Source organism: Trachurus trachurus (genome assembly GCF_905171665.1).
Source record: "Trachurus trachurus genome assembly, chromosome: 18".
Taxonomy (NCBI): domain Eukaryota; kingdom Metazoa; phylum Chordata; class Actinopteri; order Carangiformes; family Carangidae; genus Trachurus; species Trachurus trachurus.
In genome coordinates this window covers 9,747,890-9,771,037 of record NC_139909.1, presented here as the reverse complement: position 1 = coordinate 9,771,037, position 23,148 = coordinate 9,747,890, and the positions used below count along the sequence as shown (strand labels likewise).

At 46.6% G+C, this 23,148-nt stretch overlaps 1 protein-coding gene across 3 annotated transcripts; it reads left to right on the top strand.

Annotated features, from left to right (window-relative positions):
- The first annotated feature begins 924 nt into the window (after positions 1 to 924).
- Positions 925 to 19,184, top strand: pelp1 (proline, glutamate and leucine rich protein 1). Of its 3 annotated transcripts, none has more exons than XM_083993007.1 (20): positions 925 to 1,083; positions 1,312 to 1,376; positions 2,252 to 2,357; positions 2,800 to 2,949; positions 3,530 to 3,601; positions 3,685 to 3,744; positions 4,505 to 4,661; positions 4,904 to 5,036; positions 5,773 to 5,860; positions 6,392 to 6,480; positions 7,443 to 7,556; positions 8,950 to 9,100; positions 9,544 to 9,697; positions 10,854 to 10,909; positions 10,988 to 11,121; positions 11,446 to 11,548; positions 13,033 to 14,085; positions 14,834 to 15,562; positions 17,437 to 17,787; positions 18,693 to 19,184. In XM_083993007.1, the coding sequence occupies exons 1-20, from the start codon at positions 940 to 942 to the stop codon at positions 18,783 to 18,785; spliced, it is 4,002 nt and encodes a 1,333-aa protein (XP_083849133.1). In that variant the 5' UTR covers positions 925 to 939; the 3' UTR covers positions 18,786 to 19,184. The 3 variants fall into 3 exon arrangements, with proteins under 3 accessions (XP_083849133.1, XP_083849132.1, XP_083849134.1); XM_083993006.1 differs by having other exon boundaries at positions 14,831 to 15,562; XM_083993008.1 differs by lacking the exons at positions 17,437 to 17,787; positions 18,693 to 19,184 and adding an exon at positions 17,264 to 17,409 and having other exon boundaries at positions 14,831 to 15,562.
- The last annotated feature ends 3,964 nt before the right edge of the window (positions 19,185 to 23,148 follow it).

The following is a 23,148-nucleotide window of genomic DNA, read 5'->3' as shown; positions in this document are numbered from 1 at the left end:
TTCACCAACTTACCAACACATTTTCATTGTGATGCACCTGTGTTGCATAATGCTGAGCACAGGTGGCAAAAGTCAAACACAAAGCTCAGGTTTCACTGGTTGAACACAACAACTCAAAATTGATAACACTTGTGTCCAATGATGTGAGGGCACATATAGGCTACTGTAAGCCAGTTCAGGATGAAGTCCTGTGGCCTGACCCAGTACAGAGAAATGATGCTGTGGCTGAGTAATGCACTTCTCATTTCTATATTTTTGTACTTTATTTTTATGTTGGCCTACTGCATACAAGTGCTAAATGCACAGGATTTCTGATTGTTTTTGTACTGTACAAGTGCTACGTGTGAATGCACAAGATTTCTGTGTTTTGTACTTTTTTTTTCTATGTACAAGTGCTAAATGCAGGTTTTTTTGTTTTGCAACATGCATTTAGCCTACAGTGAACAATAAACATTTATTTCTACAGCTTCATGTCCTGAGCATTGTGTTTTCTATTTTTCTATGTAGGGCCTATAGTGTTTAGTGGCTGCTCAGTAGTGTTTTTAATTTTGATTGACTCGGGGCACGATTTGACAACATAGTTCAGTTTTGAGCACAGGTTAAACTGTTTTGGGGTGAAAGTGTGGTTTTTGCAAGAAGAGTCTGAGGTTTTGTTTAATGTAGCTTGAAAATAGGGGGCAGTCGAGAAAAACTGTAACATCTTTTCTGTCTTTCATGTGCAGTATTTGCATATAACATTGGATTTCTATTTTTGAATTCATGCAAATCTGGTTTCTTTAGAGTCCATTTACATTTCTGGGTGTAGTATTTTCCTTGTAAAATGAAAAGATTCAACAAAAACAGCTCTCTCCTCTCCTCCTCTCTCCCATCACTATATCTACGTCACTCCTCCGGCGCCGTCGCACAGCGGTGACGTCGGCCAGGCGGAGAGGAGGAAAGATGGCGGCTACCTCGGCTTGGCTGCATGGCCCGACGGCTCTGCGACTAACGGAGGGTTTGGTGTCGGTGCTGAAGGAGCAGCGTCCGGAGTATCTACCGGCGCTGTTGGCCAACTACCGGGAACACGGCGTCTTCCCCACGCAGGTCGGTACCGGCTGCTAGGCGACGCGTTAGCTCCGAGGCTAGTTCACTGTTAGCTACGGTAGCCTGCTGCCTAGTAACGGCTGCTTCACTTCACTACGCTTTTGTTGTTCACACTGTGACACTAACACACACAAACACACACTGGGGGGAGTGTTGCTGTTGTGTTACCTGTGTGTTACCTGTGTGTTACCTGTGTGAACACCTGTGTGTGTGTGTGTGTCTCTGCAGAGCGCGAGCGCCGTCGGGGGTCTCGTGGGCTTCAGCAATGTCAAACTGGGCTCGAGCAAAACCAGGTGAGGTGGAAACCAAAGCGAAGTCACTTTATGACACCTGTGTGACACCTGCGCTGTGACGTCACCGTTTGTTTAATTTAATTAGTGTTGATTTCTGTGATTTATAAACATCATCCTCACGTGCTTGTGTCACCGGAACAAATAAAGACAGCTTGTAAGTTATATACACATGTGCTCTCCTCTCCTTTCCTCTTTCCTCTCTTCTTTCCTTCCCTCTTTCTCCTCTTTCCTCTCCTCCCCTCTCCTTTCCTCTTTCCTCTCCTCTGCTCTCTCCTTGCCTCTCTCCTTTCCTCTTTCTCCTCTTTCTCCTCTCCTCTCCTCTCCTCTCCTCTCCTCTCCTCTCCTCTCCTCTCCTCTCTCCTTGCCTCTCTCCTTTCCTCTTTCTCCTCTTTCCTCTCCTCCCCTCTCCTTTCCTCTTTCCTCTCCTCTCCTCTCTCCTTGCCTCTCTCCTTTCCTCTTTCTCCTCTTTCTCCTCTCCTCTCCTCTCCTCTCCTCTCTCCTTGCCCCTCTCCTCTCCTCTCCTTTCCTCTTTCCTCTCTTCTTTCCTTTCCTCTTTCTCCTCTCCTCTTTCCTCTCCTCTCCTCTCCTTTCCTCTTTCCTTTCCTCTTTCTTCTCTCCTCTTTCCTTTCCTTTTCTCTCCTTTCCTTCCCTCTCTCCTCGCCTCTCTCCTTCCCCCTCTCCTCTATTCTTTTCTCCTCTTCGTTCCTCTCTCCTCTCCTCTTTCTTCTCCTCTCCTCTCTTCTTTCCTCTCTCCTCTCATTTCCTCTCCTCTCCCCTTTCCTCTTTCTTCTCCTCTCCTTTCCTCTCCCCTCCCCTCTCCTCTCTCCTCTCCTTTTTCCTCTTTCCTCTCCTCTCCTCTCCTCTCTCTCTCCCAGGTTCGAGGGCCTGTGCCTGCTCTCCATGCTGGTTAAGGACAGCTCCAGTGAGCTGTTTGAGCAGCACTGTCTCTCCTGGCTGCGCTCGCTGCAGCAGGTCATCCAGGTACGACCTACACACACACACACACACACACACACACACACACACACACACACACACACACACACGTTGTCTATAGATAGATAGATAGATAGATAGATAGATAGATATACTTCATTGATCCCAAGCTGGGAAATTACAGTGCAGCAGCAGCATTACACAGACACACAGTGACGATAACAACATATAGTATAAGAATATAAAGAATAAAAATATAAAGAACAAACTACACATAATAAAATAGCAAATAAAATAAAATGTGATGTATACTTTTGTACAACAACAAATTGGCAGTGTTGATTCTAGTGCAAAGTAGAAAATGTGCAATGTGTGTAACTGTGTGTAGAAAAATAAAGTGCGTAGTGACTGTAAGTTATGTTTCCTGTGTGTGCATGTGTTGTTTGACTCATCCATAATACTGGTTCTGGTCCCGTTCCTCCCTCAGTCTCAGGCCCCGGTCCAGACCATCCAGCTGGCGGTGAACATCCTCAGAGATCTGCTGCAGTACTCGTCCCAGCTGGCTGAACTGGCCCGAGAGGTCGGCCTCAACTCCGTCCTGGGGATCCTGACGTCTCTGCTGGGGCTCAAGACGGAGGTGAGGAGACAAGGATAAAAAATAATCAAAACAATGTTTATATATTTACTTTGTCACCACCGCTTTCAAAATAAAAGCAGAAACTGCCCCAGAGAAAAGCTGATTAAATAAAAACAGGCCAAGATTAATTGAGGGTGAAAAGAAAAGGCATTTCTATACTTTCAAAAGTATATTTATTTTATTTAATATATTAACTTCATTTTATTTTATTATTTTATCCTATGCCATTTTACTTTGTTTTTATTTGTAGCTGTATTTATCTATTCACATATTTATATATTTATGCTCCCATTTATTGTCAGATTTATTACTTTTAAATATAGATGTATTCATTTTACTTAATTTTAGGGATGAGCTTTTATTCCTTAGCTTTTATATTTGTTTTTTTTTTTTGTTTTTAAATGACATTTAAAGCACATTGAGTTACAATCACTGTATGAAAAGTGCTATTTAATTTTATTCTGCTGTTTTTCCCACTCCTTTTGAACATAAATAATTGTTAAGTTTCGTTATTTTGCGTTACAGTCCTATATTTACTGTAGTTTGTTTTTAATGTTCCTTCCTGCTCCCGTTGTGTCAGTGTGAGCTGTCGGCCATGGAGGGGATGACGGCCTGTATGACCTACTACCCCCGAGCCTGTGGATCCCTGAGGGTGAGACGACGTCTCCTCATCCAGACTCGGTGTCTTTTGTGTTTTTTATTATCGATTTTAATGTTTTACTTGTTGTCTTCCAGGACAAACTGGGAGCGTATTTCCTCTCTAAGATGGAGAGCACCAACAAGAAGACACAGGAGGTTTGTTTGTGTCTCTCACTGTTGTCGACACATTACCTGTTTTCACAGTTAATCGCAGTATTAAACGCCACAATTAATGTTAGCGTGTCATTTATAATAATTATAATAATCAAATCAAATAAAACGATTAAAATAAACTTAAACATTTGGTATAGATGACAATTAATGACTTCAATATTTCAATCATTTCCCCTGGGGGATTAATAATTGGTCCTATATTAAATAATTCAAATAGTTTGTGTATATAATTAGTAAAGTAATTATATTTTGACTATATTTGATTTTACACATTAATAATTAATGCAGAATAACTGTGATAATTTCTCTGACAGTAATTGTATCAAGAAAATCTATAATCGTGACGTCACTCGTCTTCATGTGATACAGGATGTTTGTTTTAACCTGTGTGTGTTTGGCTTGGAGGAGAGGAAAGATTCCTCTCCTCTCTCGTCTCCTCTCTCCTTTCTCCTCTCTCCTGTCCTCTCTCCTTTCCTTTCTCCTCTTTCCTCTCCTCTCTCCTTTCCTTTCTCCTCTCTCGTCTCCTCTCTCCTTTCCTTTCTCCTCTCTCCTTTACTCTCTCCTATCTCCTTTCCTCTCTCCTCTCCTCCCTCCTCTCCTTTCCTCTCTCCTCTCTCCTTTACTCTCTCCTATCTCCTTTCCTTTCTCCTCTCTCCTTTCCCCTCTCTCCTCTCTTCACATCACGTAGATCCAGGACAGGTGTTTATTTATTTTAACGTGTGTGTGTGTTCTCCTGTGTCAGATGGCGTGTCAGTGTTACGGCCGTCTGCCCTGCCTGGGGGGGCTGTTGGACCGGGGGGTCGGCGCCGGCAGAGCTGAGGGCTGGACCAATCAGATCCACTGTCTACTGGCCTCGGCCAATGGGCTGCTGGCTCAGATCTACCAGGGATCAGAAACAGGTGCAGTATCTATCTATCTATCTATCTATCTATCTATCTATCTATCTATCTATCTATCTATCTATCTATCTATCTATCTATCTATCTATCTATCTATCTATCGTTCTATCGTTCTATCGTTCTATCTATCTATCTATCTATCTATCTATCTATCTATCTATCTATCTATCTATCTATCTATCTATCTATCTATCTATCTATCTATCTATCGTTGTGTGATGGTCTCTCTCCTGTCGTCTCAGAGGGGACGGTGCAGTACGAGGGTCCGGGGGTGGAGGTGGCCTTTCCTCACCTCGACCAATCAGATCCTCTGCTGCTGCTGCAGCTGCAGCACCGATACACATCTGTCTGCCTGGCGCTCAAACACACACTCAGGTACAACACACACACACACACACACACACACACACACACACACACACACACACACACACACACACACACACACTCGGCTCATCACTTTGATTCTACTGTAAATAAAGTTCATCATGGAGCAGATGAAGGAGAGAGGAAAAGGAGAGAGATGAAGGAGAGAGGAAAAGGAGAGAGGAAAGGAGGAACTGAGAGAGGAAAGAGGAGGAAGGAGGAAATGAGAGAGGAGAGTGAGGAAGGATAGGAAAGGAGAGAGGAAAGGAGGAGGAAGGAGCAAATGAGAGAGGAGAGGAGGAAGGATAGGAAAGGAGAGAGGAAAGGAGGAGGAAGGAGCAAATGAGAGAGGAGAGGAGGAAGGATAGGAAAGGAGAGAGGAAAGGAGGAGGAAGGAGCAAATGAGAGAGGAGAGGAGGAAGGATAGGAAAGGGGAGAGGAGAGAGGAAAGGAGGAGGAAGGAGCAAATGAGAGAGGAGAGGAGGAAGGATAGGAAAGGGGAGAGGAGAGAGGAAAGGAGGAGAGAGGAAAGTGGAGGAGAGTTGAAAGGACGAGAGAGCAGGGGAGGAGAGAGGAGGAGAGTGGAGAGGAGAGAGGAGGAGGAAGAAGAGGATAGTGAGGAGGAGAGAGGAGAGAAGTGAGGAGGGGAGGAGGAGAGCAGGGGAGGAGGAAGAAGAGGATAGTCTCTGTTGTCATGGCAACAAGGACCCGTCCCACACTGACCCCGTCCCTCTCCGTCCCTCAGCGTGGACCCGGCCTCGGCCGTCCGTCTGCCCGTCAGACCGGTTCTCAACCTGGTGTGTCGAGCGCTGGCCGTCAGCGCCAAGAGCATCGTGAGTCTAACACACACACACACACACATACGGTAACACACACACACTCACAGTAACAATTACCACGTTTACATGATGTTTTTTAATTCGGAATGAATTATTCTGAATTAAATTGTTCGGAATTAAAATATTCTCCTTCGAGTTTACATGGAAATAGTAATTCTGAATTGGGGTTAACATGGAAAACACATTAAATCGCCTTTATTTAATTCTGCTTAACGTCTGGGGGTCGGGAAGGGTTCTGATTGGACAGGGGGTACACGTGTTTACGTATTTACGTCTACCGGAAGAAAACAAACTCCATAAGAATAAACGTTTACATGATCGAGGAATTAATTATTTCAGATTTAAAATTGGAATAAACCACCCACTTACTTCGGAATTAGGTTTAATTCCGAATAATAATTTTCACTCGGAATTAAGTGTTTACATGATCTTTTTAAAGCGGAATTAATTTTTACTCAGAATTAAATTATTCTAATTCTGAATTAAAGCTCTCATGTAAACAGGACAAATGTGTGTCTCTGTCAGTCTCTGACAGGAGAGGGGAGTGTGCGGCTGCTGGTTCTGCCCGTCATACACACCAACACACTGGACGTCCTGTCGGCTCTCATCACAGCGTGAGTTCACACACACTCCTCTCCTTTCTCCTTTCCTTTCCTCTCATGTTTCCTCTCTCCTCCCTCCTCTCCTCTCTTATCTCCTCTCTTCTCTCCTCCCTCCTTTTCCTCTTTCCTCTCCTCTCTACTTCCTCCTTTCCTCTCTCATCCCTCCTCCCCTTTCCTCTCCTTATCCTCTCTCCTCCCTCCTTTCCTTTCCTCTCTCCTTTCATCTCTCCTTTCCCTCTCTCATCTCCTCCTTCCCTCTCTCATCTCCTCCTTCCTTTCCTTTCCTTTCCTCTCCTCCCTCCTTTCCTTTCCTCTCTCCTCTCTCCTTTCTCCTTTCCTCTAATCGTCTCCTCTCTCCTCCCTCCTTTCCTTTCCTCTCTCCTCTCTCCTTTCCTCTAATCGTCTCCTCTCTCCTCCCTCCTTTCCTTTCCTCTCTCCTCTCTCCTCTCTCCTTTCATCTCTTGTCGCCTCTCTCCTCCCTCCTTTCCTTTCTCCTCTCTCCTCCCTCCTTTCCTTTCTCCTCTCTCCTCCCTCCTTTCCTTTCCTTTCCTCTCTCCTTTTCCTCTCTCCTCTCCTCCTTACCTCTCCTTATCCTCTCTCCTCCCTCCTTCGCCTCTCATCTCCTCTCTCCTCCCTCCTCTCCTCTCTCCTTTCATCTCTCCTTTCCTCTCTCATCTCCTCTCTCCTCCCTCCTTTCCTTTCCTCTCTGGTCTCCTCTCTCCTCCCTCCTTTCCTTTCCTCTTTCCTCTCTCCTTTAATCTCTCCTTTCCTTTCTCATCTCTCTTTTCCTCTCTGGTCTCCTCTCTCCTCCCTCCTTTCCTTTCCACTTTCATCTCTCCTTCCCTCTCTTTACTCTCCTCTCTCCTTTTCCTCTTTCCTCTCCTCCTTACCTCTCTTCCTCTCTCCTCTCTTCTCTCTCTATTTTGTATACAAAAGTTCAAAGGTCAACATGTGTGTCTCTCTGTGTGTGTCAGTGTGCGCAGCAGCCTGGTCCAGTTCACCGTCGTGCTGCAGCGGTTGTTCTCCCAGACGCTGTCGGCGTGGACGCCTGCAGCCGAGGCCAGTCTGGGCCAGCAGCGAGCCTACAGGTGACATGACCGCCACATCTGGATACACACACCGCCACATCTGGATACACACACCGCCACATCTGGATACATACACCGCCACATCTGGATGCATACACCGCCACATCTGGATGCATACACCGCCACATCTGGATGCACACACCGCCACATCTGGATGCATACACCGCCACATCTGGATGCATACACCGCCACATCTGGATACATACACCGCCACATCTGGATGCACACACCGCCACATCTGGATGCATACACCGCCACATCTGGATGCATACACCGCCACATCTGGATACATACACCTCCACATCTGGATGCATACACCTCCACATCTGGATGCATACACCTCCACATCTGGATGCATACACCTCCACATCTGGATGCATACACCGCCACATCTGGATGCATACACCACCACATCTGGATGCACACACCGCCACATCTGGATGCATACACCACCACATCTGGATACACACACCGCCACATCTGGATACACACACCGCCACATCTGGATCTATCCACAGCTGGTTCCACTGGTTCCACTAACATGTCCCTCCCTCTCCTCCCCCCTCTTCCCCTCCTCTCCCTCCTCCCTCTCTCTCTTCCTCCTCCCCCTTCTCCCTCTTCGTCCCTCTCCCCCTCCTCCCTCTCTCTCCTCCTCCTTCTCTCCCTCCTCCTCCTCCCTCTCTCTCCCCCTCCTCCCTCTCTCTCCTCCTCCTTCTCTCCCTCCTCCTCCTCCCTCTCTCTCCCTCCTCCCCCCCCCTCTTCCTCCTCCTCCCTCCTTCCCCTGCATCTCCTTCCTCCCTCCTCCCTCTCTCTCCTCCTCCTTCTCTCCCTCCTCCTCCTCCCTCTCTCTCCCTCCTCCTTCTCTCCCTCCTCCTCCCTCTCTCTCCCTCCTCCTTCTCTCCCTCCTCCTCCCTCTCTCTCCCTCCTCCTTCTCTCCCTCCTCCTTCTCTCCCTCCTCCCTCTCTCTCCTCCTCCTCCCCCTCCCCCTCTCCTATCTCCCTCTCCTCCTCCTCCCCCTCCTCCCTCTCTCTCTCCTATCTCCTCCTCTCCCTCCTCCCCCCTCTCCTATCTCCTCCTCTTCCTCCTCCCCTCCCTCTCTCTCCTCCCCCTCCTCCTCCTCTCCTCCCTCTCTCTCCTCCTCCTTCTCTCCCTCCTCCTCCTCCCCCTCTCCTATCTCCTCCTCCTCTCTCCTCCTTCCCCTGCATCTCCTCCTCCCCTCCCTCCTCCCTCTCTCTCCTCCTCCTTTTCTCCCTCCTCTTCCTCCTCCTCCCCCCTCTCCTATCTCCTCCTCCTCTTTCTCCTCATCCTCCTCCCTCTCCTCCTCCCCCCATCCCCCCTCTCCCTCCTCCTCCCCCTCCTCCTCCCTCTCTCCTCTGTGTGTGTGTGTGTGCAGCTCGGTGCGTGTGTCGGTGTACCGGACGCTGCAGCTGTGGGTGCAGGTGGGCGGAGCCTCGGCCGGCGTGCTGCAGGCGAGTCCCGGCCACTCGGAGCTGCTGTTCAACCAGCTGCTCAGTGACATCACACCGGGGGCCGAGTCTGTCAAGGTGAGACGAGTGATTTTATTTTATTTGCCTTTATTTAACCAGGTCGGTCCCGTTGACACACAATGACCTCTTTTTCAAGCGAAGCCTGGCCAAGACAGCAGCATAGAAAAGTTACTACACTTACAAGACACAGAAATCACACAGCACACAGATAAATACATTACAAGATAGAAGCAACAGGACTAAAGGTTCGGATTCACATTAAAACAAGAACAAGTGCGGTATGAAGCTGCTCCAATTTCTCTCACACGAGTTTTGCTGGGCGTTGTAATATTCGAATATATCCGAACGAATTACGGGTCATTCAATATTCGTTCGAACCTCATTTTTCTAAAAACTGACAGCCCTAATGGAAACGCAACTACTGATGACACGGGAGGAGGTGCAGGACTGGCTCTGACTCTTCTCCTCTATCTGTCTTCTACCCCCCCCCCCCCCCTCAGCTCCGTGCGGGCCTGTCAGCGGATGCGGTGCCGGGCGGTAAGCCGGGTCCTCGCCGTACGAAGCCTCTGGTGATGGTCGACGCCGTGGGTCCGGCGCTGCAGAGGAAAGGAGACTTCCTGTCCAACCAGGACACCTGTCTGGCCGCGCTCAGAGGTGACGAGTCCAACTGACCCCTAAAATGCACTGCATGCGAAACGACTCCGTAACGGCTCCGCCACGGCGTCGGAGCCATTACGTTTCAATTTTGGTCAATGTGTCAGCTCACACAATCTCCGGTCCCGCTGCGAAATTGCTCTGGAACGACATACGCAGAGCTTCTATTTTTGCCGGACGCCAGAGCATGCCGCATCAAGCAGCACAGAGCAGATTGTGCCGGGAAGGAAGTCGGCTACAAAATACAAAATAAAACCCCGGTTGATTTTCAAAATAAAATACTCTGTGTTCACTTGGATCGGGTTTCATTACAAGAACATGTCATAATGGGCGAGGCCGACCTGAAGTCAACAGGTCAGAGGTTTTCAGGCGTCTTTTCACCCCGTCGACACCATGGATGAAGAAAGAAAAAAAAAGGCTGTAGCACAGGACCGAGTCGACCTTCTGCTGTATGTATGAATAAATGCCTCTTTCTCCAAGAGACTACAGCCAGCAATCAGCAATATTGCGCGATTATGCGTGAATTCGCGAGATCTCGTGCGTTCCCGCGACACTCGGTGTCCGGCGGAGCCGCACCAAACGGATCACAAACGAATCATGTGTGAGTTGGCGGACGGCGGAGTACGCTGTCGTTCCGGAGTCGTTCCGCATGCAGTGTATTTCAGGCTTGAGTCTCAACCTTAACCCTGGTCTGAGACGCCATCACTGATGTTGTCTTCTCCTCCTTCTTCTTGTTCTCCTTCTTCTTCTTCTTCTTCTCTTTCTTCATCTTCTTCTCCTTTTCCTCCTTTTTTTTCTTTTTCTTCTTCTCCTCTTTCTCCTCTTCTTCTTTTTTCATCTTCTTCTCCTTTTCCTCCTTTTTTTTCTTTTTCTTCTTCTCCTCTTTCTCCTCTTCTTCTTTTTTCATCTTCTTCTCCTTTTTCTTTGTTTTCTTTTTCTTCTCCTTCTCTTTCTTCTACATCTTTTCCTCCTCCTCCTTTTTCTTCTTCTTTTTCATCTCCTTCTCTTCTTTCTACCCTTCCTTCTTCATCTTCCTCTTCTCCCCCTCTTTCTTCTTCTTCTTTGTTTTCTTCCTCTCCTTCTACTTCTTCCTCTTCTTCTTCCTCTGTCAACATCCACTTTGGTCTCTTCTCCTTCTTCTCCTCCTCCTTCACAGCCATCAGACAGATCATCCTGACCAGTGGGACGCTGCTGAAGGACGACATACACAAGGTGAATACAACAACTGTAACTAAGGCAACAACAACAACACAAACTGATACTAACCTGTCTCCATCATCTCTCCCTCAGCGTCTCCATGACGTGGTGCTGCCGCTGTGCGTGCGGCTGCAGCAGCAGCAGACGAGCAGCACTGCGGCGTGTGAACCAGCAGGTGGCGTCAGTGGACAGTACAGCAGCGCGCTGAGCAGACGGGAGCTGTACAGGTGCAGCTGCTACACAACAACAACAACAACACAGAACAAGAAAACTGCTTCTCATTCAGTTTTAGTTTTTACTTCAAATATAAAACGTTTTTAATTGAATATCCACAGAGGAAAATGTTCATTAACATTAAAGTAAATGAAAAAAAAACACAAAAACATGAACATCTGGAGTGGATCAGGTGAAACATCTGAGAAACTCCAGATGTTACAGAGTCAGACTGTGTTTAGTTCACTCAACATCTGTCCAGCAGCTGTGATGAGTATGTGATGTGTAGTTTAACCTGTGTTATTGTGTGTGTGTGTGTGTGTGTGTGTGTGTGTCAGGTTGTTGCTGGCTCTGGTCCTGGTGCCGTCGCCCTCGTGGCCTCCACCTCTGACCTGCGCCGTCTCCATCCTCAGCAGCGGACGCACCGACCGCAACCTGAAGGTGAGACAGAGAGAGAGAGTGAAACACACCCGAACAAACACCTGAGAATTAAAAAAAAAATGTTGCAAAAACTTATTCTTGCTCTAGTGAGGTTCTTTTTATTTACTCAGAAACACCTGAGTGCAGTTAGTTTACATGACGCTGAGAAGCTGCTTTGTTTTCAGACACAGGAAGTCTGTGACCCCACCTGGTCCCAGAGGTGACTCAGGTTACTTGAACGCAGCTTCTCCTTTTGTCGTCGCGGACTGAATGAGCTCAAAGTTCAACAAAGCCGTCTTTGTTTGTTTGTTTGTTTGTTTGGTAAAGAGTCGAGACAGTTTTTCATTGTTGTGTCGTTTGAATAACAAATACGTAACAGATCAGAGCAGCTGAGGGTGTGGAGGCGTTTTTAATACGTTCAGGAGACGAGACAGGTGAACAACAGCAAGAACAACAGCAGTCACCTGAGGCCTGAACGATGAAGCGAGTTTAGTGGGTTAGTGAACATAACTTGGTCCCGACCAGGTTTCATCCTAAAAGCGCCACTGTTTCACTATTTAACTCATTTAGAGCTGATGTCAACTTGACTTTGAAAGTTCAGTGGTGCTGGATAAGAACGGAGCGTTTGATCCGCTGGTGTTGACCTTCTCTCTGAGCGTTTCCGCCTACAGATGTTCAGCTGGGGGAATACGTTCCTCACCTGTTGAGCCCAGCCTCAGGAGCTCATTATATATTAGGCTATAGCCTATATATTTTATTTTTATATAAGGTCAGTCACCACTGAAAGTAGTTGTGTGCTCGCAGCAGGACAGATAATCAGATGGATAATCGGTAAAGTTAATAATTTCACTTTGATGTGGCCATGAATAAATTAATTTCGACCTTTCGCCTGTTATATGGCAGTGTTGCCCAAACGCAAATCTTGAATAAATCTGACCTACTTTCACAGTTAAAGGTTTTTGTGTTGTCTTTGAAATATGAGATTGTACAGCACCTAAAAACCCACTGTAACCTATTTTCATATGCACACATCCAGCATCGCTTTCAATAAAACACACACTCGCATTCTATATTGCAATAAGTGAAATATATGAAAACAATATAAAACACAATTTAAAATGACGGTTGTTGTTGCTCTAGTTTATTTAGTATAAATGGATAAAGCTTCATATTTAAAAGTAGGTCAGTGTTCAGCTGTCAGAAATTAAAAGCAGCAACACTGTTGCTTCTGCCTGCGATCCCGATTTCTGAAAACTGCTGATTTCTTGGCATGAAACGCAATGTTTTAAACACGTAGAGGTCAGATATTCTTCTCATGGCACAATTCAATCGGACCAGGAAATAAAATTTTGACTCCTGTTCACTTCACATGGAGATTTTTTCCAAATTAAGGTCCCATGACGACGTAACTTCCTGCTTCCGCTTAGTTAGTTAGACGTCACATGATCGAACAAAACACCTGACTGCGGACCCCCCCCCCCCCCCTCTCTGTCTCCCCCCTCCAGGTCTCTTCGTTCTGTGCCGAAGCTCTGACCGTCTGTAACTGCCTCCTCCACCCCCGCACCCCCTCCATCTGCCTCCCCTTGCCCCCCCTCACCCTGAAGCCTTCCGCCCCCGTCCTCCCCCCCTCCTCCTCCTCCTCCTCCTCCCTCACCCTCCCCACCCTGCTGGGCGGCCCCTCCCCCGCCCCGCCCTTCCCCTCCCGCCACTCCCTCGGCCTCGGCGCGGCGTCGCTGCTCGGCTCGCTGGAGAACCACCTGTCTCTGCTGCCGGGTCAGGGCCCGACGCCGGCCGACATGATCCTGTCGCCGCACGCGGCCGCCGCCGCCGCGCAGCAGCTGTCGGACGCGTCGGGGCTCGGCCCCCCCGAGGGCCAGAGACCCGTGTTCGTCCGCTACGACAAGGAGGAGGCGGAGGACGTGGAGATCTCGCTGGCGAGCGACTCTGACGACAGCGTGGTCATCGTCCCCCCGGGGATGCTCAGCATGGAGACCCAGCAGGACGACGTCACCGCCGCCGCCGCCGCCGGCAACAACAACCCGCTGGTGTCCGCTACGCCCGGCGTCACCGCGGCCTCGCTGCTCCCGGGAGGAGAGTGCGTCACGATGGCGGCCACCACGGCGTCGTCGGCGACAACGACGATCGACGGCATCTCGCTCCCCAACAGCCTCGCCACGTCCTCGCCGCTCCTCCTCACCTCCTCCTCCTCCTCCGCCGCTCCCATCAACTCCTTCCCTCCCGTCAGCACCTCCGTGGTTTCCCTGGTGCCGCCGCTGAACGCCGGCTCCCTCGCCGCCGCCGCCGCTCCGCCCGGCGGCGACTCGCTGCCCGGCCGGCCGCAGCTGCAGCAGATGTTGATGCAGCAGCCGTCGGCGGCGGGGGGGCAGACGGGGCCGATGGCGCTGCCGCTGCAGATGCACCAGCTGCAGAACCAGCTGAGCCAGCAGGGCCGACACCTGCACCAGCACGGGCCGCCGCATCCGCCGCCACCGGCCGCCAACAACAACAACGAAGACTCGGCCGTCATCAACATCAACAGCACGGACGAGGAGGAGGAGGTGTGTATGTTTGTGTGTGTGGGTATGTATGTCCGTATGTCTATGTACATGTGCGTGAGTGTGTATGTAATTGTGTATCTGTGTGTATTAGGGATGTCACGATTACTTGTTTTCACAATTAATCGCGGTATTAAACTCCACAATTAATTAATCGTAAAGATTCCTAAATACCGTTACTTTCCCAAAAAGATTATGTGGAACCTTATCGGCAGATGTGCGCCAAAATAAAGGTAAATGCTCAGATTCAACGTAACATTGAATTGGTAGGAATTTAAATGTGTCATTTTTAATTAGAAAAAAAAAAAAAAAGCAAAACAAAACAAAAAACGATTAAAATAAACACAAACATTTGGTACAGGTAACAATTTATGACCTGAATATTTCAAACACTTCCCCTGGGGATTAAGAATTGGTCATATATTAATAGATACTTGAAATATTTTGTGTAAACAATGAGTAATGTAATTATATTTTGACTATATTTGATTTTACACATTCATAGTGTTGTGAAATTAATTAATGCATACTAATCGTGATAATCGTAGTACCGTGATTATTTCTCCGACAATAATCGCACCAAGAAAATGTATAATCGTGACATCCCTAGTGTGTATATTTGTGGGGGTGGGAGGTTTGGGGTTTTCACGGTGTTTTGTATTGTTTTGTTTTTATCCTCTGTGAGGCACTTTGTGTTACAATGTATGAAAAGTGCCATATAAATAAAGTTGATTTGATTTGATTTGAGGAGGAGGAGGAGGACATGGAGGACGACGAGGAGCTGGAGGAGGAGGAGGAGGAAGGGATGGACGAAGAGGACGAGGAGGACGAGGTGAGCGACTTCGCCGAGGAGGAGTTCTACGACGGCGAGGAGTACGAGGACTACGACGAGGAGGAGGAGGAGGGCGAGGAGCTGGAGGAAGAGGAGGAGGAGGAGGACGGGGGCATACCGCCGCTGGAAGGAGGAGCGGAGGACAAGAACGACGGGGAGGTCGTCGGCTTGGAGGAGGGGAAGGAGGTGCAAGCGGCGGCGGCGGCGGTGGTGGATGAAGAGGAGGAGGAAGAGGAAGAAGAAGGGATGGCGGCGTTCGGCGTGGAAGGAGACGAGGAGGGAGGCATCGAGGAGATCCAGCCCAACAGAGTCGTGTTCCCCGACGACAGGATGAAGGTGCAGGAGGTGGAGAGCATCGGAGTCCTGGAGGAGGCGCGAGGAGGAGGAGGAGGAGCGGAGGGGGAGGAGGAGGAGGAGGACGACGACGACAGCGACCCCACCATGCCCCAGATACTGTGCGTGACCGGAGGAGCGATGGAGGAGAGGGAGGAGGTGGAGGAGGGGGCAGGAGGAGCAGCAGGAGGAGCAGGAGCAGGAGGAGGAGCAGCAGCGGTGCAGGAGGAGGTGAACCTGTGGGAGCAGCAGAGCACCAGTGAGGCGGAGGTGACGGCGTCGACTGAAGAACAGACGACCAATCAGAGCCAACAGGTACCAGTGACATCACAGAGTAGAGAGAGGCTACTTTACTTTGCCTAACTTACTTCACTTTACCGAACTTTACTTTACTTTGCCTAACTTTACGTAATTTACTTTCCCCAACTTTACGTAATTTACTTTCCCCAACTTTATTTTTGCCTAACTTACTTCACTTTACCCAACTTTACTTTGCCCAACTTAACGTAATTTACTTAAAGCAGAAGTGAGTGATCCGGTCGTTTTGGCTAATGCTGCGTTCCAGGCAGGCTTTTGAAATCGTAAATTACAGCTTCAAGTCACAACTTACGACTTTGTAGCGTTCCAGGCAACCCACTCGTGTTTTTCCGACCTGTTTTACCGGTGAAAGTCACTATAACGGCCACTCGTAACTTCTGACCTGTGAACTCGTACCAGATCGAACTGGTACCACTTCACGGTCGGAAAAATACGAGTTTCCTTGAACGCACCATAACAGTCCTCGTCGCTACGTCACCACATTCACGGCGTTCCTTGGCTGCACACACAGCCCTGCATGCCGTTCTCTCTCCTCATTGGATAAAAACTGTAGGATACGATAAATGTTTTCTCCTCGACTCAGAGCAGAGCAGAGGGACTGAGAGACCCGTGTTTCAGTCCAAACACTCTATGTAAGTGATTGCTGTCGGAAGATATAACTATTTAAGACTTATATTAACACAAATATATCACTCACTTCTGCTTTAACTTTACCCAACTTAACGTAATTTACTTAACTTTACCCAACTTTACTTTGCCTAACTTTACGTAATTTACTTTACCCAATTTTACTTTACTTTACCCAACTTACTTTACTTAACTCAACGTTACTTTACTTTGCCTAACTTTACGTAATTTACTTTCCCCAGCTTTACTTTCCCCAACTTTACTTTACTTTCCCCAACTTTACTTCACCCAACTTTACTTTACCCAACTTTACTTTGCCTAACTTTACGTAATTGACTTTACCCAACTTTACTTCACCCAACTTTACCCAACTTTACTTTTGCCTAACTTACTTCACTTTACCCAACTTTACTTTGCCTAACTTTACGTAATTTACTTTACCCAACTTTACTTTACCCAACTTACTTTACCTTACCCAACTTTACTTTACTTTGCTTAACTTTACGTAATTAACTTTCCCCAACTTTACTTTACTCAACTTTACTTTACCCAACTTACTTCACTTTACCCAACTTTACTATACCTAACTTTACTTTACGTAACATTACGTAATTTACTTTCCCCAACTTTACTTTACTCAACTTACTTCACTTTATCCAACTTAACTTCACTCAACTTTACTTTACTTACTTCACCCAACTTTACTTTACATAACTCAACTTAACTCGACTTTACTTTAATTCATTCATCGTTACTTCACTTTACCCAACTTTGATTTACTTTACCCACATTCACTTATCTTTACTTTACTCAACTTTATTTATCTTTGCTTTCCCGAACTTTACCCAACTTTACTTTACTTTCCACAACATTACTTTTCTTAACCCAACTTTCTCAACTTCATTTCACCCAACTTTCCAGAACCCAAAATTCTGACTTTATTCCCAATATTTTCCCACTTTCTGAAATTTACATTAGATTATTTCATTTTCCTCGGTATGATCCTGATATCCTGTTGTAGTTTATCTTTCTTTTGTTCTCATTCTGTGTTATCTACTTTACAAACACCAGTGAACCAACAGAATCGAAGCATCTGGGTCTAATCAGCCGGTTCTGGCTCCAGTTGTTCCCGTGAAACAGGAAACAGGAAACTCTCTTATCGTGTTTCTGTGGTTGATAAATGAAGTTTTTATCCTTGCAGTGTTGTTTCAAGGAAACTGACACTGACTCATGTTCCTCTGCAGGAGCTCAGGCCTGAAGCAGCACAGGAGAAGGAGGAGGAGGAGGTCAGCGTGAGGGAGAACCAGGAGGTGCAGCAGCAGCAGCCGCCGGCTCCTCCAGAGGGAGAACCAGCCCCGACAGCTGCTGCAGAACCTCCAGTGTCCTCCGCCAGTCCGAAACCTAAAGAGCCGGCGGAGAGCAGCTCTGAGAAAAGAGACAGAGGGGAGGGAGAGCAGCTGGAGACAGAGAGGGGAGGAGGAGAAGGAGGAGGAGGAGGAGGAGGAGAAAGAGGGGACGGGAGCGATGGGGAGGAAGGGAAGGGAGTGAAGAGGAAGAGGGAGGAAGAGGCGGGACAGAGCACCGAGAAGAAAAAGGTGAGAACTGATATGTGATTAAGATCAATGACTCATGACAGGAAACATGTCAGAGCTGTAGACACCAAGTTGAAGCACCAACACAACAACAGACTTTTATTTTGAAACGATTTAAAGGAGGAATGCGTAGGGTAAATCAAATCACAATCATTGAGTCAAAGGGATAGTTCACCCAAAATTGAAATTGAGTTACAGGGGGTCTCGGCGTAGCAGTGCATGTCCATATAACGGTTGCAAATGGATACCAACTGTCTTCGTAACAAAAAGACACACCAAAAAACATCCAAATACCTCCATGCTGCTCGTATGTAATGTCCGTGTTTTGTAGCGGAAGCTCCTCTTCCCGGTTCGTCCAAATTTGACGAACCGGGAAGAGGAGCTTCCGCTACAAACAAGCTTGAAATATAGACTTATTTAATTTTTTTCGGGACAACTTCGCATTTCGGGACTTCAATACAAGACGGACATTATATACGAGCAGCATGGAGGTATTTGGATGTTTTTTGGTGTGTCTTTCTGTTACGAAGACAGTTGGTATCTATCTGCAACCGTTATATGGACATGCACTGCTACGCCGAGACCCCCTGTAACTCAGAGAAGCCACGGAGGACTCTGAAACTTCTCCCAGCCCTTAGTCCACATGAGGGGGAGTGAAAAAGTGAAATTTCAATTTTGGGTGAACTATCCCTTTAAAGCACCAACACAATAACAGACTTTTATTTTGAAATTATTTAAAGGAGGAATGCGTAGGGTAAATCAAATCACAATCATTGAGTCAAGAACATTGATCCAAAATCGAAAACATCAATCAGACATAGATACATATCATCGTTTGTGAGATGTGCCTTTTATTTTGGAATCTGAAATACTGATTGTCCTCGTCAATGACTCTCTGTTTCCCTCAGATGGACGACGAGGCCATGGCGTCCATGTTGGCCGACTTCGTTGCTTGTCCACCTGACGACGAGGACGGCGCCTCGGGATCGACGTGCTCGTGAAACCGAACCTTGACGCAGCAGAGACTGTGTCATCAGTGACATCATGTAGTTACCTCGTTAACTCCTCCCTCATCATCATCTTCATCATCTTCATCATCTTCATAATCATTGTGGATTGAACTGTAAAAACATGGCCGCCAGTTTTCTTTCTTTCTTTGACTTTAGCTGTGGGACTTTTTTTTGTTTTGGTTTTTTTTGTACTGTCACAGCTTCGACCATAAAAAACAAACAAACAAAACAGTAGGTTTCCTCGTCGCCCAGCAGGGGGCGGAGCTCCGTGAGTCGTGTCACTCTGAACGCTAGCCTTTGTTCCTGTTTTACGGTACATGCTATCTACAGTTTAGTGTAAGAAGTACTCATGTGTTCCTGGGTTGATTCTGTGCTCTTCATATTTCATGATTCTCATATTCTTTGTTATAAAAAACAAGTAAAAGAGAAAAAAAAATCACAGTTTCCATGAATTTATTGTTCATCAACTACGAGGTTTTTTTTTTTTGAAGCTCTTCAATGATTGATTTTATATACAAATAAATGGGTATGTGTTGTTTTTAAGACAACCTGACATGGTTGGGTTCGGACCAATAAGCCGGTGCATATTCTCATTTGCCCAGGTCATAGTATTTCAAAGGACGTTAAATCGAAAGCAACTGACCAGTCCCAGCCTGGTCAGATGCTACATGAACTGATGAAGCCTCTTGGATGAGAGGTGAAACGTCTTCCTAGACAAATAACTAAGTGCAGTTGCTTTCGATTTAACCTCCTTTGAAATGTTTGGACCAATGAGACGGAGTCGGAGGACGTCACTGTGGACCAGACCAACAGACGAGATGAGGCTGTCTGATCATTAAGATCTTCTTTACTTTACCCAAATAATACTTTACTTGACCCAACTTCACACAACTTTACTTTTCTTGACCCAACTTAACTTTTCTTGACCCAACTTAACTTTACATGACCCTACATACTTTACTTGACCCAACTTTGCCCAACTTAATCAACTTCACTTTACTTTTCTTGACCCTACTTGACTTGACCCTACATATTTGATCCGATCCAACTTTACTTTATCGAACTTACTTTTCTTGACCCAACTTTACCCAATTTACTTTACTCAACCCAAATTTACTAGGCCTAACTTAACGTTAGCCAACTTTACTTAACTTAACTTTAACGGAGTCTGTGGACCAGACCAACAGACAGGCTGAAGCTACCTGATAAGAACTAGATCTAGAGGGACCAGTATAAAGACAAGTCTGAGGTCATAAGGACATGAGTAGTAAGCTTAAAGCAGAAGTGAGTGATCCGGTCGTTTTCGCTAATGCTGCGTTCCAGGCAGGCTTTTGAAATCGTAAATTACAGCTTCAAGTCACAACTTACGACTTTGTAGCGTTCCAGGCAACCCACTCGTGTTTTTCCGACCTGTTTTACCGGTGAAAGTCACTATAACGGCCACTCGTAACTCCCGACCGGTGAAGTCGTACCAGATCGAACTGGTACCACTTCACGGTCGGAAAAATACGAGTTTCCTTGAACGCACCATAACAGTCCTCGTCGCTACGTCACCACATTCACGGCGTTCCTTGGCTGCACACACAGCCCTGCATGCCGTTCTCTCTCCTCATTGGATAAAAACTGTAGGATACGATAAATGTTTTCTCTTCGGGTTACAGCAGAGCAGAGGGACTGAGAGACCCGTGTTTCAGTCCAAACACTCTATGTAAGTGATTGCTGTCGGAAGATATAACTATTTAAGACTTATATTAACACAAATATATCACTCACTTCTGCTTTAAATGATGATGATTAGTTCATCAAAAATAATCACATGACTGTCTTAGCAACCACTTTTTTCCGATTGGATGTGTCTGTAAAGGGCCGATACATCTGAGTCAAGAGTTTTTTTAAGACAGTTTGAAGCAGAAGTAAGCGATCCGGTAGTGTTGGCTAACTTCCTGTCAGCCGATGGAGTTAGCAGTCCCCGCCCTCGTCCCTACGTCACCACATTCACGCGCATCCCTTGGCTGCACACACAGAGAGGACCGCCCCTTTATGCCGTTCTCTCTCCTCATTGGATAAAGGTTGTAGGATACAAGGAAAGTTTTCTCCTCGGCTTACAGCAGAGCAGAGTGACTGACAGACCCGTGTTTCAGACCAAACACTCTGTGTAAGTGATTGCCGTCGGAAGATATAACTATTTAAGACTTATATTAACACAAATATTCCGCTTACTTCTGCGGACCAACAGACAGGCTGAAGCTACCTGTAAAGGACCATTATAAAGACAAGTCTGAGATCATAAGGACATGATTAGTAAGCTTAAATGATGATGATTAGTTCATCAAAAATAATCACATGACTGTTTTAGCATCCACTTTTTTTCCCCAGGATTGTAGAAATTATGTAGGTTGGACGTGTCTATAAAGGACCGATACATCTGAGTCAAGAGTTTATTTTAAGATGTAGTTTAATAGAGAGTTATTAATACATGTATTTGATTGACTTAAAGCAGAAGTGAGTGGTCCGGTCGTTTTCGCTAATGCTGCGTTCCAGGCAGGCTTTTGAAATCGTAAATTACAGCTTCAAGTCACAACTTACGACTTTGTAGCGTTCCAGGCAACCCACTCGTGTTTTTCCGACCTGTTTTACCGGTGAAAGTCACTATAACGGCCACTCGTAACTTCCGACCGGTGAACTCGTACCAGATCGAACTGGTACCACTTCACGGTCGGAAAAATACGAGTTTCCTTGAACGCACCATAACAGTCCTCGTCCCTACGTCGCCACATTCACGGCGTTCCTTGGCTGCACACACAGCCCTGCATGCCGTTCTCTCTCCTCATTGGATAAAAACTGTAGGATACGAGAAAAGTTTTCTCTTCGGCTCAGAGCAGAGCAGAGTGACTGACAGACCCGTGTTTCGGTCCAAACACTCTATGTAAGTGATTGCTGTCGGAAGATATAACTATTTAAGACTTATATTAACACAAATATATCACTCACTTCTGCTTTAATCATTTAAATTTGCCTCCAGAGGTTATGTCATCAATAGTTTATATCAATATCCAAACTGACTGACAGAGAGAAAACATCCTATGATGGGAACACCACAATATTCCTAGACTGGTTTCCAAAGACCAGTATTCGACTTTGAACCAGCACCAGTTCTCCTCAGTGCTCTCGGTTCTTCAGGTTCTTGTCCTCTAAGTGGACCAGGATTCCTCCGGCCCCTGAAGGCGTCTCTCTGTGGATCTGGACCGATCGGACGCCTCCAGTCCTCTTTGGACACTGGTAAGTGAATTCATCTCCTCTCAGCTGACCTCAGTCTGTTCTGGTCAAACTGGTTCACTCAAGTTCAGAACAAAAGACGTAGATGTAGCTACACATCTGGAAACAATAGGAGAGCAGCTCTGTGAACATCTGGGACAGCGCTGGACTGGATCACATGTAAGTCCCATTACCTCAGTAACTCTCTGTCCTCTGTCCATCCGGTTCAGGATCCGCGGATTCTGTCCCAACAGAAAACATCTGTCCAGGTCCAGTGGATCATCCTGCTCCGGGTCTCACCACCTCCAGGTTTTCTGCCTCTCCACCACCACAACCACTGTCTGTTTACACTGTTGTATACCACCCCCCCTCCCCCGCAAACACAGTGTCATATACATTAACAACAGTACAACACTATCCGAGAGCGAGGTGTTCACTCCACTGTGTTGAAAAAGTCCACAGGGTCTCTCTCTGTTATAAATCTGTAGCTTCCAGGTATGGGTTGAGGTACCTCTGATGACATCATTGAGATCATAAGCAGGCGAGTCTTTTCACAGTGGACGGTTGAACCTTCCTCACCCTCAGACTCGGTGCTTCACCTCCTCAGTGTTTTGGCGTAAACATCCTGTGTTTACACAGTTTGTTAGTGAAAACTACAGAAACTATGTGAGAAAAGAAGAGCATTACCTCCACAGAAAACTGATCTAATAGATATATATATGTGTGTATTTAAACATGCAGATGACACACAAGTAATTCTGTGATGTCAGAATTATTCAGTAAACATGATAAATATCTTCCTGAGAAACCTGTCGTTTACAACCTGACTCATGTTTTCTATCCTGTGGTGGATTCACTCACTGTGACTAAAATACATTTTGACGAACGTACAGTAAGAATTACTGTTGTTCAGTCACTTTAACTTCAAAACTGACACTTATATTACCACATCGAATCACAACGTCATTGTGGTAAATTGTGTAAATGACTCATCAAATTGATCACTTACATTGTCATTGTTTTGGCATTTCAGGATTGATTACAGTGCATTTTGACGTCCAATGACGAATACAAAGTTTAATCTAATTAAACTAATTTA

Bases quoted from the DNA above. Each gene is read 5' to 3' on its own strand.
- pelp1 (XM_083993006.1), top strand. From the start codon at position 940: ATGGCGGCTACCTCGGCTTGGCTGCATGGCCCGACGGCTCTGCGACTA. The intron at 3,745-4,504 runs GTTTGTTTGTGT...CTCCTGTGTCAG, and splicing joins CCAACAAGAAGACACAGGAG to ATGGCGTGTCAGTGTTACGG. The intron at 17,788-18,692 runs GTGAGAACTGAT...TGTTTCCCTCAG, and splicing joins AGAGCACCGAGAAGAAAAAG to ATGGACGACGAGGCCATGGC.